Below are 19,359 nucleotides of genomic sequence, written 5' to 3'. Positions count from 1 at the left end.
CGGATTGGGAATAAATGATGGCACTTATATGACTTAAGTGCAAAATGGCCACCGTGTGAATATTTTTAGTGCATTGTGGATCTCAGACTTCATGTGTCCAGCTTGTGATGTCAAAGTTTCAGCCTAATCTGATTGACTCCTACTGTGAACTTTTTCATTTTGATACCAATTGGACCAGCGGACAGCGTTTTGTCAGATGAGATTAGCACCGGAAAAAAAAGCATGCATGCACGCACAATGATAATCAGCACCTCAATCTCATAACCCCAGTTAACAGAGCAGGTAGTAGGTTCCATTTACTGAGGCAGGTGCTAAACCTCATGTTATGGTGGATGAATGGTGACGGCAATGCTAATTATATTGATTACGGTTCACAACTCTGTTCTGCTAGTCACACACACACACACACACACACACACACACACACACACACACACACACACACACACACACACACACACACACACACACACACACACACACACACACACACACACACACACACACACACACACACACACACACACTTCATTAAAGTGAGACCTACACTAGGACAGGATATTGTCACTAATCTGAGAACAATCAATTTGAACGCACTTGACTGAAGAGGAAGTGACAGAGCTGAGTCATACACAAGAGGTCACGTAGCCCTGTCGACACGTCTACCCACCCAATTCTTGCGTGAGAGAGCTGTGGGAAAAACTGTTAAAAGTGCCCCCCCTTTGCTTGAGGTTTCCCCATCAATCAATTGCGTTCCACGCGGCCTACAAAAACCTCTATATTGTTAATGCTCAAAATGAATCAATATTTGAGCATCCACACAGACATGGATCAAACCATTAAATACTTATCTCAGGAAATCTGAAAGTCAACTTAGCGTGCATGACTGATGACTTGGCTAATACCAAACTGTGTGGAAGAAAAAAACATTTTATTCCTAGTACACCATTTCAATTTTCAACCAGATCTGACTGACACACACACACACACACACACACACACACACACACACACACACACACACACACACACACACACACACACACACACACACACACACACACACACACACACACACACACACACACACACACACACACACACACACACACACACACACACACACACACATAAAACCTTATGAAAATACACCATATCGGTCCCAGCGAGTATATGGAATCCTGGATCATCTGCTTTCTGTGTTTATGTATGGCACCTTTTCTTGAACACAACCACCAGCAGCACTCTAAGTGGGCCAGAAGACAGGACAGAACCTCACCTCCTATTTATAATGACCTACATGGACTGCACTTCTACCAGAACCGTTCTAATTCTGTACAATTGCAACAGTGTCACCGTCCTCCCGAGAGTAAATGAGCTAGTTCGTTTACTTTCAGCTGTGGAGTCACGAGACATGGCCAAAGCATTTCCGGGGGTCCCCAGCCAAAAACATTAAGAACCCCTGGTAGGCTGGTATGGTGTAAAGATTATATTTATATTACTAGTGTATATTACACACTTTGAATTAACCGACATAAAAGAAGAAAATCAAAGAATCTTCAACTGAGGACTAACTACCGGTATTTCAATCTTTGAATTTCAGGGGGCAGCCCTACCAAACTCAGTCTGGGCCATCCTCCAGGGAGTGTATGTTTTCTAACAATTCAACTCAGCAGTGTCTCTTATTACGGCATGTGAATGAATGGCCAGGCATTCATTTATATAAAGATATGGCACCTTTCTACTATTTTCTTCCCTTAGTTCAAACCACTTTACAATGTAGTTTGAATATGTTGGTATTGTACATAACAGCTCAGAGGTATTGGCCTGGTTCCTTAAAAACGGATCCTTCTTCGTCTGCTGCTGACAATTCTCTGAGGACACCAGGTCTTTATCAGAGCTCCCAGCACCACCACACCTTACCAGTCTGGCCTTTCTGTACCACCACTCCCATACCCCACAACGCCTGGTTTAAATGACCAAACTTGTCGGACATTTTAATGACCACAAGTGCTGAAAGACGGAACAAAGAGGGGGGTACAGAAATAACTCTGAACTCAGAGCAAGCAGAGGTTAGGTCATTCTTCAGATGAGGTGGAAGTAGATTCACACTTCAGGCTATGTTGAGAGAAACATATTGTTCATTTTACACTATTATCCAGTCAAAGCCTACTAATCACTGAACCAGTAGTACTGTAAAGTATTTACTCTTTATAATATCATAACCGTCATCATCAGCTTCTAAACAGAATGTGTAAATTGCGGCACAGCATCACTTCAAGACAACCAGAACCAAACCCCTAAAATATACAGATGCAAATTGTGAAACGTTAAATAAATTATCATGTTTAAACTATAGGTGAACTTTAAAATACATTTAATATCTAAGTGTAGGGGTAGAGTAAAGATCAGTAGACAATAACAATAATAATATTCAGCATTAACAGTAATAAGTTATTCAGAGCCTGCAACACAGTAATAACGTGACATTACATACCTGTTTATCATTTAAAAAGATAACAATAAAAGTCAATATTTGTAATAAATACATGAATAAATACATGATAAAGTTATATCAATAGTTATACTGCAACTTTTTGGCATATTATCACGTCAATGACAGAAGGTGGGAGACCTGCCCTCCCTGTCTGATGAGGTGTGCATACCACACACGCACGCACGCACGCACGCACAGGCCAGGAGTGAAATGAATGCTGCTTCAGACTTTTCAAAAGAATCACTGGGGCAATCACTGGGCAAAGGCCACTGTTTTAAAAGACAATGTTTAACTTTTATATTTGGTGGGAATAAACTAAGTAAACAAGTTATTAGCATTCAACCTTGATGGAAGACACATTGGTACCAACAATTGTTATACAATGATGGCACATGCATTTCCAATCAAACAAGATAAATTTTATTTGAGAGGAATGCACCACCCAGGCACCACCACACTGTCACGTTGAAAGCTGCGTGGTGATAACTTCACAGACTGTGACGTACACAAGTGTCACTTGGGGAATAAAAATAGTCATGTTGAGGTTACCCAGATGTTTCCCATTGCTTCTGGAAGGACTTCCTTGGTTTGTTTTTTTCTAAGGAAGAAAGAAACATGGAGCAGCTTGTGGTCAAGACAAGACGTTTCACTTGGAACAGTTTATGTAGCATGATGCATCTGTCACAGTATACCACCGACACCACTACTGCTGCTTCTAGTACTACTACTGTCACTACAACCACTACTACATTATTACTACTACTACACTTTGTTGTTGTCGTCGTCATTGGTGGCGTCTTTCTTTGTCACTGCTCCTATAGATGTCCCTTACTGTACTTAATAATGGCACGCTGTAACTGTATCTTAAAACGTCTGTTCTGTCTCCGATGCCTACAATTCCCTCACAGGATCAATAAAAGGTATCTATATCTATAGTACTATGACTACTAGTAGTAGCTGTAGTGTTCCTGTTGTTGCTCTATAATGGCAGTAAGTATATAGTCACAGGAAGTTACACAATGTGGTTGCGAGCGTATCGTGAATAACAGGCGGTTAGCTTCAGGAAGGAATTTCTCAGAGGGGCACAGTGGACATGTTTAGTTCCTTTTGTTGATTTATGTCTTATTTGGTTCTCTCACTTTAGTCACTTCATCCTTCTACAATTATGTATCCTAACTGTGCCACAGTGTGCCAGCCAACCTACTGTAGGCTGCGATTCATGCTGTATACAGTACTGCATACAGTACATCTGGCAGATGTACAGTATATAAAACCACACATGTATGATTTCACTGGACATTTTAATTCAGGACTCTCATGTGTAGATCTACTGTACATAGGGAAACATAATTACTATTGTGTGTGTGTGCGTGCGTGCGTGCGTGCGTGCGTGCGTGCATGCGTGCGTGCGTGCATGCGTGCGTGCGTGCGTGCAGCAAGTAAGCGCGTGTGCACTTGAGTTAATATACAGTATATCTCTAAGTCCCAATTCAGGGGCTTCATCCTAGGTAGGCTGCCTAGCCCAGTCCTACGTTGGACCAATAGGCCGGAACAGAGCCTGGGGAAATTGGAAAGGCCTTGGCGACGGCGTGCCACTGTGACGTAATCAGCCTTCAAATGCACATTTCAAAGTGCGTGCATGGCCCCTGAATTTGAAGCGTTGTTTGTTTCTTCCAACAGGATAAATGGGCATTCTTGCATTCAGTGAAAGGACTCTTATCACCATGGCAACACTGTGCCCCTGAACACTGTGATAGCATGACGAGGATTTGCTTTCTTCTTACGTTTTTATTTGAGAGATTCACATTCACTGTACATAAGACACACACACACACCCTTGAACAGGACTACTTGAATCCCTATTCTAAAAACGGAGTTCACACCCTGCATATCTGAAGCTATCCCGATATTGCAGAATGAATTAAGCTTAAATTGATTAGACATATTAAATCACCAGCCTGACTTTACCGTCTCCAGCCCTCATCTCAGTACACACAGCAACCTTTGGGACACATTGTGTACCACTGTTGCTTTAACCACAAAATGACCTAAGGACTGACTTTGTTGCCCTCGGAGTCTGCTCGACATTCCCATAAACAGCAGCATATCAACTGGACTGGACCTCATTTGGTAACATTGAATATCAGCTCACGCCTCCAACTCCACCCATCACTGTTCCTACAGTCTGCTCTGCATGGAGCTCCATGGTGAATAAACAGGAAGGCGTTTGTGATAACAATCTCAACTGGTCCTGCATGGGATGATGTCATCACACACACACCCCCCACCCACAGTCCTCATGTCCTTTTATGGAGACTTGTCTTGTACTGGGGGTCTAGGGAGGGATATTAACTGAATCCAGTGGGCTGTGCATGTCCCTGTGTGTTTACACATGGAAATATAGGGGATATATTGGGATTATTAATGTTTGTTTAAGAGTATAATCAGTGTTTCCTGGAGTATGTCAACCTGACATTGAACTCAGGGTTATAAGCCTCTGGTCTTTAAGCGCCGAGCAAACTAGGAATTAGGAAAGTCAGGTGTAAAATATTTATTTTATTTTATTACACAGCTTGGTTGAATGCTTGATTCTGATCGACAAATTCAGTGGTCTGTTATTTCTGGATAATGACTGCTCCGCTCTATAACAGACCGATGCCTAATCAAACCCTTGGAGCACCTGCTGTGCCCCGCTGATGACAGCCATGACAGCCATTGTCACAATGGCAATGACACAATGTCATTTACAGGCAGCTAAACATTGCTCTCAGAAATGTTTTTGAAAACATTTGAGCGAGGAATAGACGATGCAGTACCCGAAAAAAAACGCTTGTTTTCCGAATGTGCTGCAGCTGGGCAGACGCCGGCCAGCACAACACAGGAAATACCTCGTTTTGTTGTGCTTTGGGTCAATGTATTAATTGTCTCCACCAGGCCGAAGGCATGGTGAGAGAATATGTTTTGCACTCCGTCCGTGTGTGTGTGTGTCCTTCCATCCTTCCGTTATCAGCTAATCTCCGGTACCGTTGGCCCGATCCATGCCAAACTGTGCACACACTCTCCATGGATGCCAACGATGAACCTCTGCCCCAAATATTCCTCAACGGCCTGTTATAGCGCCACCATGAGGATTTAGGCAAAACACATTTCTGTAGATTACCCGTACACATTTTATCCATACATCACATAATTCGGTATACACTATCTACATAGTCATGTGATCAACACGGATTTTCACCATTTCCCATCTTCCATCCTGATTGGCTAATATTGGCTTTCAAAGCTCACATGAATGGTCCGTTTCGAACAAAATGCCACAAATCACAAAAACAGTGTGCAATTTCCGTGAAATTATACACGCACATTTCCACTAGGCCGAGGACGACATGCCACTCATTATTTTCCAAATCAGCCTCATGGTGGCGCTATAACAGGCCAATTCCTGTTTTTAGCTATAACTGCATCAATCTGTATACAACTTATGTATGTGCACTCCCTAGAGGCCATGGAAAAACATTTTCCCTGCATCCCTCCACATCTGCCGGTTATAGCGCCACCATGAGGCCGATTTCTGCTAAACACATTGCTTATGTTAGTCGCACAGATTTCATCCAAATCTCACGCAAATCGGTACACACGATCTCTGTAGTCATGTGATCAAGACGAGTCTGTTGGATTTCTCAGATTCTACACTGATTGGCTAACATTTTCAAAAGTTTTCAGGAGTGGCCCGTTTCGTTCAAAATGCTGTACATGTCCTGCTCATCCAGAATTCTATCCTCAGAGATGCTATGAGTGATCTAGCTCTGCATTTCCTCAACAAAATGAAGAAAATTGTTGCAAAAAACAAAAAACTAAACATTTTGCCAAACATCACACACAGTCCTATCCTCCTGGTGGAGACCTGTGCCCAGAAGGGCACTTTTTCTAGTTTATGTACTAAAGTAGCCGTGTAATAAGCGGGATAATGTATGGCTGAGTGAGTGGTCATCATTTATAGATAAATCACCGACAGGCTGATTAACATACTGCAGGTATGAAAACAGAATTTAGTTGACCTATTCTAAAGTAGGCCGATTCGATTCTAATAATTATGTTGATCTATATGAGGCATTGACAGCCCATAGATCCAATTCCAAACCGAGTCCTATCTGATTGCATTAAACAACGTTAAACTTACTTTTCCACTCACTTTATGCATAGTGCATACCATCTATAGTCTATAGAGGTTCGGCCCGCTACACGGCCCTCACATCTAGTAACCTCTCCCCCCTTCTCTCTCACTTTCGCAATTGTTTGTAGAAAATCACACCCGCGTGAAGTGATCTTATCATCGTACATCATCATACATCATCTCATTCCGGCCAATCAGAATTACTCCTCACCTTCGTCTTCAATGTTTGTGTTATGCAATGTTTAAGTTTACACGAACAATCAAAATTGTCCATTCATTACTTGCGCAAGCAGAGCGTGCAAGTAATGTTATTAGTCAGGTGCTACGATGCGTATGTCCCTTAGCAGCATATGATATGACGTCATATGCTGGCACGGGACATACGGAAGATATGTACATATGAAGATATGTACCAATGCCAAGGTATAATTGGTTTACGATTATGACGTAATGATGATATGTTTCAGTGTCGGGTGGATTAAAGGGACATATGCATCAAACCACCCGAGTAACCACAGTATACCACTAATCAACTCAGAAATTACATATATACATAGACATATGAGCATATGACGTGATGAAGATATGTACCAATGCCAGGGTATAATTGGTTATCGATGGTGACGTAATGATGATATGTTTCAGTGTCGGGTGGATTAAAGGGACATACTTCAAAATACTTTTTTCCCTCCAAAAGCAAGGTACGTAGCAAATAGCTAAAACTAATAATTCAATATTGCAAACGTTCTTTCACAGAGAGGATGAGATTTGAGTATGTAGCGGTCTACAGTACTTGCACGCTCTGCTTGCGCACTAGTAGACCATTTATGGTCTACTTGTGTGCAACAAGCAAGTAGGCACTCGACAGAGTGCAGTTCTAGTTGTCAATGGAATTTAATGTTTGTGTAGGACAAAGTTTGTGCACATACACCAAAAGCTGGACATAGGAGGGGCCCTCAAAAAAAGATGTTCAGGCCGCTATGCAGGCCTCACCTCTAGTGCTACGCCATGCGGCAACGCCGATCTGAGTAGGCTTGCACATTATCTCCCTCCCTAGCCTCGGACACCCAGGCGTTTTTATTTCCAGGGAGAAAAAGAAAGTCTGAGATCGAATCCACTTCAATTCGGCATAGAGTAGCGCAAATGTCGATCACTCGCTTTAGTCAGGCTAAACTAATCAAGGGTTAACTGGCTAGATTAATCTGGCAAGTCAAGACAACTCAGCTTTCATGAAAACAATTAATCGCTGATCCTGGATATATTAAGCCAGGATATCTGATAAATCCCGGCTTAATCCCTAATCTACGTTTTGTGAAAAAGACAGTCAACTAAGTATACAGGGTTCATATTGTTAAAAAGGGAAATAGTTCTCCATTTAACAACTCACACAGAATAAACAGTTAGAACAAGCAGCCAGTCCCTGGTGAAGCTGCCCTGATGACTGCACATGGCTGCTGAGTGACAAGGTCTATGCTCTGCATGTTGTTCCACTTAAATGCAACAGCATTCACACAGATCAAAATGTGTGTTCTCAAACAGATGCAGCTGGAACGGTAACGTCAACATGACACTTAAATCCACGGGATGATCTTTCACTAACACACAGTGGGACTTGCAGTTACTCTTTAACCAGAACCTTCCAAGAAAGTCACTGTGTTTGCTTCAGAACAAATTCCAGGCATGTCATTATGGTGGAGGTTGATATCTAACACCATCCTGGAGGTCAAACTGGTGTTCTGTTCACAGAGCCGGAAGGCCACAACAGCCACATACACAAGGTGACTTAATTCCATTGTGGCGCAGAAAATGTGATTATGTACAGTTAAATGGATAGAGCATTGCACCAACAATGCCAGACAGGGTTGTGGGTTATATTGCTTGTGTAGCTAAATAGGTAAAACATGGCAGGGGAGTACATGTTCAATTACGATGATAAATATCAGTAAGACATCTGAGGGCGAGGTTGCTGGCTGCCGGACGCGGCTGCACTAATAACTTTGGGCCAGGCCCGTCTAGAGTTTGAATGGACAGGTATCAGTCAAAAGGGAGACAGAAGAGGAAGGATGGATGGGGAAGGATCAACATATGGAATGACAGAACAGGTCAGCTCCATATATGGATATCTAAGGGCCGATTTATACTCCTATTTTACCGCTGTAGTGCCGAAATGATTTTGGCTCGTCAGAAATTTCAGTAGCACCGAAGAGCCGACTTTAGGACGGTACACGCCCCCCCGAACCTCAAATGGCGCCACATTGTAGGCTCTACAGAGCTGAACCGACGGCTTTAAAATAGGAGTATGAATCGCGCCTAAGGGTTTGAGGTCAGATGTCTCCATATACAGTTTGGGCAATCCCTTATTGAATGGTCCTAAATACCCCCGGGCGTTCGGGGTGTATAAACTACACAGGACACACAAAGCACCCAACCACATACTCCTGAACTAGGACCATGACGTCCTAGTTCAGGACTAGGCCAGATCCCAGCCCATATGGGGATGATCTTCTTCACCAGTTGAAATAATATAGCTTATTCTGGGCCATATCTGACTAGTTATGATATGACTTAAGTTGATCTGGCTTCAATCGGACTCTCTCTGATTCATCCAGGGACATTCATCCTTAGTGGGCAGAATTTATGTTGGTTGAAATCAGATGATATTCTGGGCCAGATCTGACTAGTCTTGGTTTGACTTGATCGAGAGTCCCCGGGGGGTCCCCGGAACATCCAGACCCCCAGAAACGCGCCCAGAGGGCCGGGCCGATTCCGGCGAGCCGCCCCACGTCCGAAACGGTTGAGAAATGACAGAGTTACCGTGTGGGGGTCCCTGTACTGTACTGTACTGTACTGTACTGTACTGTACTGTACTGTACTGTACTGTACTGTACTGTACTGTACTGTACTGTACTGTACTGTACTGTACTGTACTGTACTGTACTGGCACACCAAAAATCATCATATACAGTTAATATGTGCGTGTGTGTTTGTGTGTGCGTTAGGTTGCGCACAGGTGGTGAAAAACAACCATGCTATTTTCGTGCTCATACCGAGGCACCCAGGCACCCAGCCAGGCAGCCAGCCACACACATAGCTCAGTAAGGGAGTGGTTGCACCACTCAAAAAAATATGAGATCATGCCTTTCAATAATCAGCTTAATCTCAATAAACTGTATGAGGACAGCAACAGGATTTAAAGTCAATATGACAGATGTTTGGAAATCCTGTGCACAGAATCTCAAACGTTCTCGTTTCCAGAGCTGCAATTCTGTCCAGTGTGTGGTCTCCTTCCATTTGGTTCATACACTATTGAACGCTTCCCTGAACTCCTTTGAACCAGCTCCAGAAAATACATGTACAGTAACGTGACACTAATGAACCACCTCAGCAGTTCAGTGTCTCACTGTGGCTCCTGTACAGCTGCTTCCAAAAAGCCCATTAAAGACAGAAAAAACAAACATTCCCTCTACAGACCAACTGGCCTTTTCCACATTTCCATGTTGGCAGGTTGGCCAGTTAGTGCAGATCATCTGTCATTTACAACCCACCTACCCTCTACCTACCCCAGTACCCCACCCCCCTACCGCTGAACACAGGAGGGGCGGGGGGGTGTGTAGACAGTAACAGCTGATCTGTCAGAAGGGTCTATTTCTGAAACTCTCGTTGCAGAGAGGGCCAGCTCATCAGACCTGACATACCATCCTGTCAGAGGAACTTGCCAGTAAGAGATTTGACCCAGCCGCCACTTAAAGGCACAGGGCACCAGAGCCAACTGATGCCAGATTTTTGAGTGCAATGCTAATTCTGATTTTGGAGAGTCCTAGACCACTGATTACCCAAGTTTTGACCAATATTTTTGTAAAAAAGATAAATTAGGTAAACATAGTTTCTAATTGAAATTCTTATAAGTAGCCTAAACAAAACAAACACATTTTTAAGATACAAACGTTAAATTACTTAATTTAATATATTTAGATAATGTATTTGTGTAAACTTCAATATATGAAAATATTAACTTTAATTATATAATGAATGAATGTCAAGCAAATAATTGATAATAATAATAATAATAATAATAATAATAATAATAATAATAATACTTAAAAAATTGCCAATTATTTATAAGCTCACATGTTGCATTGCATCGGGAGCTTGTAGATCTACTATTTTTGATTTTATTTACCTAATGCCTAAAATAGGGACAGGAGGTTGAAAGTGGTTATAAACGCTGCATACAGTAACTAATTACTGATAAAAATGACCGCTGTATCGGTCAGATTTCTCTTTGCCTCACAGAGGTTCACACAACAAGCTGACTGTGAAAAGGTTCTCTGGCTGTCCAAGGGCGGGTGCCAATATACCGAATGATTCAGAGGAAAACTGATGGGAAGAGTTGAGTGGCTGCTAGTTCAGCTACTGCTGACCACCTCAGTAAACCTTAGTCAGAGAACATTCCAGACACATTTTACCATCAATAGGAATGCGCAATGTCAAACAAACTGCAGTCAGCCACAGTTCAACTTCAAACAAGATAACGATTTAAATAGCCAACCTCTGTCTGCAGGTTTGAATCAGAAATAAGGAAGATAGGTGTGTGTGTGCGTGCGTGCGTGCGTGCGTGCGTGCGTGCGTGCGTGCGTGCGTGCGTGCGTGCGGGTGGGTGAGTGTGATGCAAATTTGATGCAACATCCGGCTTGGGTCTTTGCAGTTACACACACACCAAACTTCCCCTCAACTAACTTTTTCTACCAGGCATGATGCAGGGACAACATGACTAACTGCAGAGTTAAGTGCAGCTTTTTCTTCACTGCATCATGCCGAGCTGTGTCCACATTTACATTGTGAATGATGCCTCCATAAAACATAAGCAGGACTTCATGTTGGGTTAAATGAGTGGACATCATTCATATCTGATGGTCATTTATTCAAAATGTCATGACAATTAGCTGATTAAATCCAGTAGATATATACATCAATCATTTGAGTGATTTCTTGGTTTGGATGGACATATGGAAAGAGATTATAGGAAAATATTTAAGTTTCCAGACTATTTGCCCCATTCTGTTTTCTAAAATATTAAATTCAGAATTTCTAAAAACCCAAGATTAATAACTTAACTATTTCACAGAATCACTTTGTGAGCACAGATGTAAACATTTTCCAGTAATATCAATGTCACATTTTGAAAGAAAATTATTTATATCTGACACCTCACAAAGAGGATGAGTCAGGCTCTAATAACCGAGCGTGAAAACACTGTCATTTTCATCACACTTCAAGTAGGCCTACAAGCTAAACATTAAAAACCAGCAGTCCTCAACACATTTCTGACAGGGACATGAAACTTCAATGAAAATGAAGCTGAAACCCAATATCTTCTGATTCTTCTATTCATCAAGTTGTTGTTGTCCACAACCTGGTTGCAAAGACAGCTTGTCGACTTGTCTTGTACTGTATATAAAACACACCTACTTTGTTATATACTCATTCCTGATGAAGACCCAGAGGGGTCGAAATGTTGATTCCTGACCATTTCCTAATAAACTACTGGGAGCTTAAGAACGGTGTGCGGACTTCCTAGCTTCTTCACAACCTGGTTAGGAGTTAGGACATCTCTTGGCACAATTTCAGCCCCTGACCCACGATTGAGAAACTCAACCGCTCTCTACACACACAAGACATTGTTCTGAATGCAAAACAGCCATTTATGCTGCAAGTGTCTCATCACAACAGTTAATTACAGGAATTGGACGCTGTGAGGAGGCACAACCAACATAAAGAAAGAGATTAGGGTGGGTGCAGGGTCTCCCTTGAAGGAGTGTGAGCCAGTCAAAACACAACTTCACCACCTGTTGGAAGCAAACACCTGTGAGTCAGACAGTTAATGTCCCTCCTGCAAACTACAGCCCCCCCATTGTTAGGCAAGTAAAACATCTTTGCAAGTTTGCACAAGAAGGGAATTACTATGAATTCTGCTGAAATGTTTCAACTAGCCAGGAGGCACGAATAATGGTAGTTAATACACCATGACACTCTGTCAATGCAGTACAAGTACACCATGGTTTGACAGAGATTATTTTAGGAAGGTGGTAGGGTAGAATGGTAGATGCTTTGGCCTGTATCCAACTGGGCCATGGCCTGGTGGTTAATCGTTATGCCAGTGCACACATAAGGTGTATGCACTGGGCACAGTCTCTGTGCAACTAGGCTTTGATAATCAAGCAAAGGAATGTCTTAAATGATCATGGTTAAGAAGATGATGGGTGTATGTAGGTTTTGGGGTCACATCTTGGCTGGTAGGGGTATATTTAATTCCCCTACACGTCATCTGTACCTCATAAGGGGGGCGTTAGTGTGTGTGTGTGTGTGTGTGTGTGTGTGTGTGTGTGTGTGTGCGCGGGGGGTAGACAATGAAGTGGTCATCATGGACTCTTCCGGACAGCGGACAGAGTCAGTTAGTCAGACAGACAAGACAAGAGGAATAATGAGTTAATGTTACCTCTCTTGCGATGAGGCTCAAGGCATCATCCTCGGCCGTAGATCTCTCCTTGGTGCTGCCTCTCTTCCGTCCTGTGCCCTGAGTTCCCATGATTTCTAAAACTAAAGTCACTGTCACACTCCGACCGAGCAGTACAAATCCGACACTCCAGAAACGGTTCTAGAGAAGCGCGTGGGTTGTTGACAACATGACAAAGGTGTTTTACAAGTTACAACACGGTGGTGATGGTCACTGTAGATAAACTTACATCCGTCTTCTTCACACGTCCTCCTCTTGTGTGTGGTTTCTAGTATCAACGCGCAACTCCGATTTTTGTCCCAACTTATTTTATTTTAAGCCGCCCGCAGCAATAACTGGCAATGTAGAATGTAACATGTGCGTCCTTGTGCGCTCTGACAAATCCACAAATCTAACAGTAGGACGTTACATTACCTCCCTGTCACGCTTAAACGGCGGAATACATTTCATAGCCTATTTAAATAAAAATATCCCATAATATCGCGTTGAAGTTGCGTGCAAGTTGCAACTCTCTCCACCTGATAACGCACAACGGACGGACTAAGCAACTGGCAGAGAGAAGTTTGGGACCAGGAGCTCCTATTGAGCTCATAGGGTAATCTTTTGCCTCTAAATGTTACCGAACGTAATGATTTGTATTGAATGGACCAGTGACACATGTGTGTTATTGCAACATAGTTTACACATAAACATCCACCGCGTTACACAATTTATTGTAATCGTAAAAAATAGTCCATAAAGACTGTTCAAATTATACTCTGAGAGTTACTAAAGTACACATCATTTAAAAAGACAATTAGATTGTGTTGTACACTACTTGTGTGCACTTGTTGGCTGTACAACAACGTGATTTAAAAGTTCCCACAACTCTATTAAAGGGCACAAAGATTACCTTAGGCCATAGTCTCGAATGTGGGGCTCTATTCACGTTCAGGGGTTGAGTCTGTCTATATTTATAATGATGACCAGGGGCTCTAAAAACAGATCTTATCATTCACGTCTTAAAGCTACATAGAGAAAGTATAAAAAACGACAGCCCTTTATAATTAGAATAGATGAACCACGCGTCCACGCGTGTTTGTTTTAGAAGTGGGAATAGGATGACGATGTTCATTTTTAGAATAGTTCGAGAAGCTTAACTTTCTCCCTTTCAGCTTAATGAAAATGTTTCAAATGCGTTTATATTTTAAACTGTTGCATTGCATTAATTGAGTTCAGAAAATAATGAACAATCTTCATATGACCACCGCGCTCTGACTATAGGTGCGCCACCCGTTCAAAACATATCAAAATAAAGGGTATGGGTCGCACTGTTCGCACACACCAATTAGTTCAAATAGTTTATTTCATATTTGAAACCAAGGACAAACGTTTCGGCTATCCAGCCTTCATCAGTGTGGAGTGTGACTGAAAATAATGAACAGAACACCATCATTGCCCCTAAAATAATGATGTGCAAAAAAATATAAATTGTCATGGGGATGATTTTCTACATTAATGAAACAGCATACGGCCATTATGGGCCATACGCCAAATATAACATTTTGATTATTACAATAAATCAGCAGTAGGCACGTATCATGGCATTGGATAACATACAGTACAATGTCTCCTCCCTGTGGTTGTATAGTGCAGTGCATCTAGGCGTACAGAGTGGTTCTCAAACTTTTTCATGTCAAGGACCCCCGGGGCCCAACACACATATATAATATTAGTCACAGTCGGCCACAGACCCCCATTTTAAAATATTTTTTACTGCTCTGGCAGTGATTTTAACCATTTTAATTTCAAGGACCCCAAGTTTGTCATGCATTAGGCTAAGGCTACGGACCCCCATTTAATGACAATTCTATCTCTGGTACCCCAAAATCTGGGACTGCAAAATGATTACAGCATAATTGTGATTTATGAGATGTGTGTCCACGGCCACACATCTGTTTTTACATAATAATATTAATAATTTGGGAGTCCTTGGCATAAATGCTGCACGATATAGTTACCATAGTTACTATGCACCTATAGTGTGTGTGTGTGTGTGTGTGTGTGTGTGTGTGTGTGTGTGTGTGTGTGTGTGTGTGTGTGTGTGTGTGTGTGTGTGTGTGTGTGTGTGTGTGTGTGTGTGTGTGTGTGTGTGTGTGTGTGTGCGTGCGTGCGTGCGTGCGTGCGTGCGTGCGTGCGTGTGTGTGCTCTGCCTGCTTTGGCATTGTGACCACAAAGCAGAACAAACCCTTGATTAAGGTTGCCTACTAGTGTTACAGCGAACGAAGCTGTTCTAGCACTTACGTGTGTCTTAATAATAAAAACATAAACCCGTAACCCAGCTTCAAGTCACACACTCACAGCCATTAGGAGCAACAAAACAAGAGAGTTGTATCTTAGGGTAGGGAGGAGTGAAAGACATTCAATCAGTGCAAAGTTTGCAAACATTCTCGACATATTAGGCCTATGTACTTTTTTTAGTTTCTGTTCTGTTCTTACTGTAAATGGGAACCAGAACAATGACACTGCAGTGTTTGAAACGTTGGTTTGACCAGCTGGTTTCAACCGTTGTATACAGTCGGGAGTGCATGTGATTTCTCAGTTATATGAGCACTTTATAGGTTGTCAGCATGGGGGTGTGAATGAGGAAATGATATTGTTTTCTCACTTCTCACTCATTTACAATTCAGGTTTGGACTTTGCTTGAATCGTTTAGTTTGGAGTTCTTCAAAGAAATGTCAAACGGGGACAACTATTGCTTGGACTTCTTGAGCACTATGGAATGCATGACACTTGAGGACGTATACACTGCTTTGAGATGTGGACTGTAAGAGAGCTTTCACTGTGTTCTTTGAGGTTTGCTGCTTTGGTTGAGTCTATTTAGACTTGACTTGTCATGGGGGAACGGTCTTCAGGGGCTCCAGCAGGGGCCCAGGACCACGGTGACACTCTGAGGAGAGATTTCAGGACCCTGAGGGTGAAGATGGTGCTTCTTGGAAGCTCAGGGGTTGGGAAATCTAGCCTGGCTCTGAGAATTAGCAAGGATAACTTCAAGAATAATACATCACCCACTATTGGCTGTAAGTTCACAATACTTATTGTATAGCCAGGGTTTACTGTTGTGTATACAGAACAGAAGTAATACCCCTTTTAACCACATGGACCCTAGTGTTCCTATTCTTTGGTAAACATTTAGCAAAAATAGCTGATCTGCAAGCTCATAACGAATCGTAACGTGAACGGTTATGAGCTTGTAATTCTTATTATTTCATTTCTTGTATATATATTTTTTTGTGGGTTAACTCTTGATTTGTTGTATGTGTTCACTTATATCTGATCTTCTAGGATCAAAAACATCTTCTAAGCCCAATGTGTCTGACATTGCATTAATACTTGCATTGATTGGGGTCAAAACAATTCAGCTTGTTCTACAGTTACACTTGTGAGTTCAGCTCTGTCAGCTAAATGCCCACTTTGACTTTGTAAATGTATGTAGTTAGTTAATAACTACTAGTAGTTATTATCATGAATGAATAATGAGCGATAAGATACTCATCCATTTACACAGTATCTGTTTACAGTTTCACTGCAGTGAAAACATCTGTCCCACCTGGTTTCACGGTAGTTTAACACATGTCTCACCTGGTTTCACTGTAGTTTAACACATGTCTTACTTGGTTTCACTGTAGTTTTACACATGCCTCACCTGGTTTCACTGTAGTTTATCACATGCCTCACCTGGTTTCACTGTAGTTTATCACATGTCTCACCTGGTTTCACTGTAGTTTAACACATGTCTCACCTGGTTTCACTGTAGTTTAACACATGTCTCACCTGGTTTCACTGTAGTTTATCACGTCTTACTTGGTTTCACTGTAATTTAACACATGTCTCACCTGGCTTCACTGTAGTTTAACACATGTCTCACCTGGTTTCACTGTAGTTTATCACGTCTTACTTGGTTTCACTGTAATTTAACACATGTCTCACCTGGTTTCACTGTAGTTTAACACATGTCTCACCTGGTTTCACTGTAGTTTATCACGTCTTACTTGGTTTCACTGTAATTTAACACATGTCTCACCTGGCTTCCCTGTAGTTTAACACATGTCTTACTCTTACTTGGTTTCACTGTAACATCAGCTGTCTCACCTGGTTTCGTCTCTTAATGGGATTATAATCAATTGGTGACAGAGCTATATACAGATTATTTGAGTGTCATCCATAATTATAATAATGATTTGGTCTAATCATGGGCCATGCAGTTTGAATATCAGTGGCCCAGCTATTGAACATTGCAGAATTCCACCATGTATCTACCAGGTGCCTACCTGACCAAGGTGGTCTACCTGGGTGATGTCACCCTTCGTTTTGAGATCTGGGACACAGCGGGACAGGAGAAGTACCACAGTGTCACCCCACTGTACTACAGAGGCGCTCACGCTGCGCTGGTCGTCTATGACATCACTAAGAGAGTAAAGTCAACACACACAACATTTACACAATCACAGTGTGCATGTGCACATGCACGCACCCATGCACACACTGTGCAGTGTGCTTGCAAAGTATACTGTATAATATATATAAATATGCATTTTATATGTGTTCTATAATCTGTGTGTGTGTGTGTGTGTGTGTGTGTGTGTGTGTGTGTGTGTGTGTGTGTGTGTGTGTGTGTGTGTGTGTGTGTGCTTAAGGACACGTTTATGAGAGCTCAGCTGTGGGTCAGGGAGCTGCAGAAACAATATATCCCAGGATCTACTGTGATCGCCCTGGTTGCTAACAAAGGAGACCTCGATGACGAGAGACAAATCTCCAAGGAGGTACTTCAACACGCGCGCGCGCACGCGCGCACGCACGCACGCACGTACGCACGCACGCACGCACGCACGCACGCACGATGGGCATCGTCCCATTGGGGAAAATAACTGTTTTTAAATAAATAAAATAATATTTTAAATTTTAAACTTTAGTTATAGAGGGCAATTATAATGTATCAAGACATATAAGGCATATTAGCTAGGGATCCTTTTAAAGCTTGAGTTATACGGTGGGCTAATATAGCTCAGCTGAAAGCTCACAACATGTAATGCTGCAATGCTTTGTGAGCTTGTAGATCTGATGTTTTTGGTGTACACAACTGACTGTACATCAGGCATAAATCTAACTCCAACTCCTGAACCAACCTCTAAATGTATTAGTAGGCCTATTATAATCCTAACTCTGACCCCAACTTCAATCTTTTCTTATTGTAAGCCTAAATCACACCCGTGTGAAGTGAGGGGCGCTCTTATCATCGTACATCAACATGACGTAAAATTTGCTGAGACACTGACGTAAAATTGTCCATTAATTGTCAATGGAATGGGAATTTAATGTTTGTGTAGGACAAACTTTGTGGACACACACCAAAAGCTAGACAAAGCATTGCCCTAACATTTCAGTGAAAGACAATGTGTAATGTGTAAAATGCTGATCATACTGTCACCATACAGGAGGGACAGAGAGTATCTGTGGACAACGGTCTGCTTTTCATGGAGACATCAGCCCTGTCAGGACACCAAGTCAGTGAGCTGCTACTGGTAATAGGTACAAAACATGACCGTAATGTTATCTGTTAGAATACTGTCATGTTTTGTTATTGCACGTTGTTTTTTATGTCAAACAGGTTCTCTTGTGAACAAAGTAAACCAGTGCAGTTGAAATTGAATAAGTCATTCTTTGAAACTAAAAGAAGCTAAAACAGGGTAATGTTCTGACCACTAGAGGGCGGCAGATACCAGTGCAACATCATTACAGTTTATTTCACATTATAGTTGTATGCTTGCCTCTCTAACCCAGAACATCTCACTCAGCCCACAGAGTGAAGCAGAGCATTGGTGAACAGCAGGGGGCGCTGACGGAGTGGAAAGACACATCACTGGTGGACCTTAACAGACGAACCTTCAACCCCTTTTCATCCTGCTGCTTCAATGCTCCACCCTGATCTTACTATAAGAATCTGTCTGTCTGTCTGTCTGTCTGTCTGTCTGTCTGTCTGTCTGTCTGTCTGTCTGCATGTCTGTCTGTCTCCTGCCATGCTTTTTGTTCTTGCTTAAATGTAAATCGCTCTGGATTAAGAGCGTCTGCTAAATGCCTAAATTGTAATTATTTCACAATAAAATACATTAATAAAATACTAATGTAATTCCACAG

General features: G+C 42.1%; 2 protein-coding genes across 4 annotated transcripts in view; one reads left to right on the top strand and one right to left on the bottom strand.

The window, feature by feature from the left end:
- LOC306934741 (leucine-rich repeat flightless-interacting protein 2-like) overlaps positions 1–13,766 on the bottom strand; it is a 52,804-nt gene extending 39,038 nt beyond the window's left edge. For all 3 annotated transcript variants that reach the window (XM_079517490.1, XM_079517488.1, XM_079517489.1), the window contains exon 1: positions 13,168–13,766. In XM_079517490.1, the coding sequence (XP_079373616.1) occupies positions 13,168–13,257 (90 nt within the window). In that variant the 5' untranslated portion in view covers positions 13,258–13,766. The remainder of the gene's footprint in view (positions 1–13,167) is intronic.
- A 2,193-nt stretch (positions 13,767–15,959) lies between these two features.
- Positions 15,960–19,150, top strand: LOC306934855 (ras-related protein Rab-5B-like; the record flags this gene model as incomplete). The annotated part of the gene is made up of 5 exons (XM_079517664.1): positions 15,960–16,244; positions 17,488–17,639; positions 17,862–17,987; positions 18,660–18,753; positions 19,020–19,150. The coding sequence occupies exons 1-5, from the start codon at positions 16,061–16,063 to the stop codon at positions 19,148–19,150; spliced, it is 687 nt and encodes a 228-aa protein (XP_079373790.1). The 5' UTR covers positions 15,960–16,060.
- Positions 19,151–19,359: the final 209 nt, after the last annotated feature.

Source organism: Electrona antarctica (assembly GCF_951216825.1).
Source record: "Electrona antarctica genome assembly, chromosome: 13".
Lineage (NCBI taxonomy): Eukaryota > Metazoa > Chordata > Actinopteri > Myctophiformes > Myctophidae > Electrona > Electrona antarctica.
The sequence above is the reverse complement of the archived record's forward strand: the minus strand, read 5'-3'. Positions and strand labels throughout refer to the sequence as shown.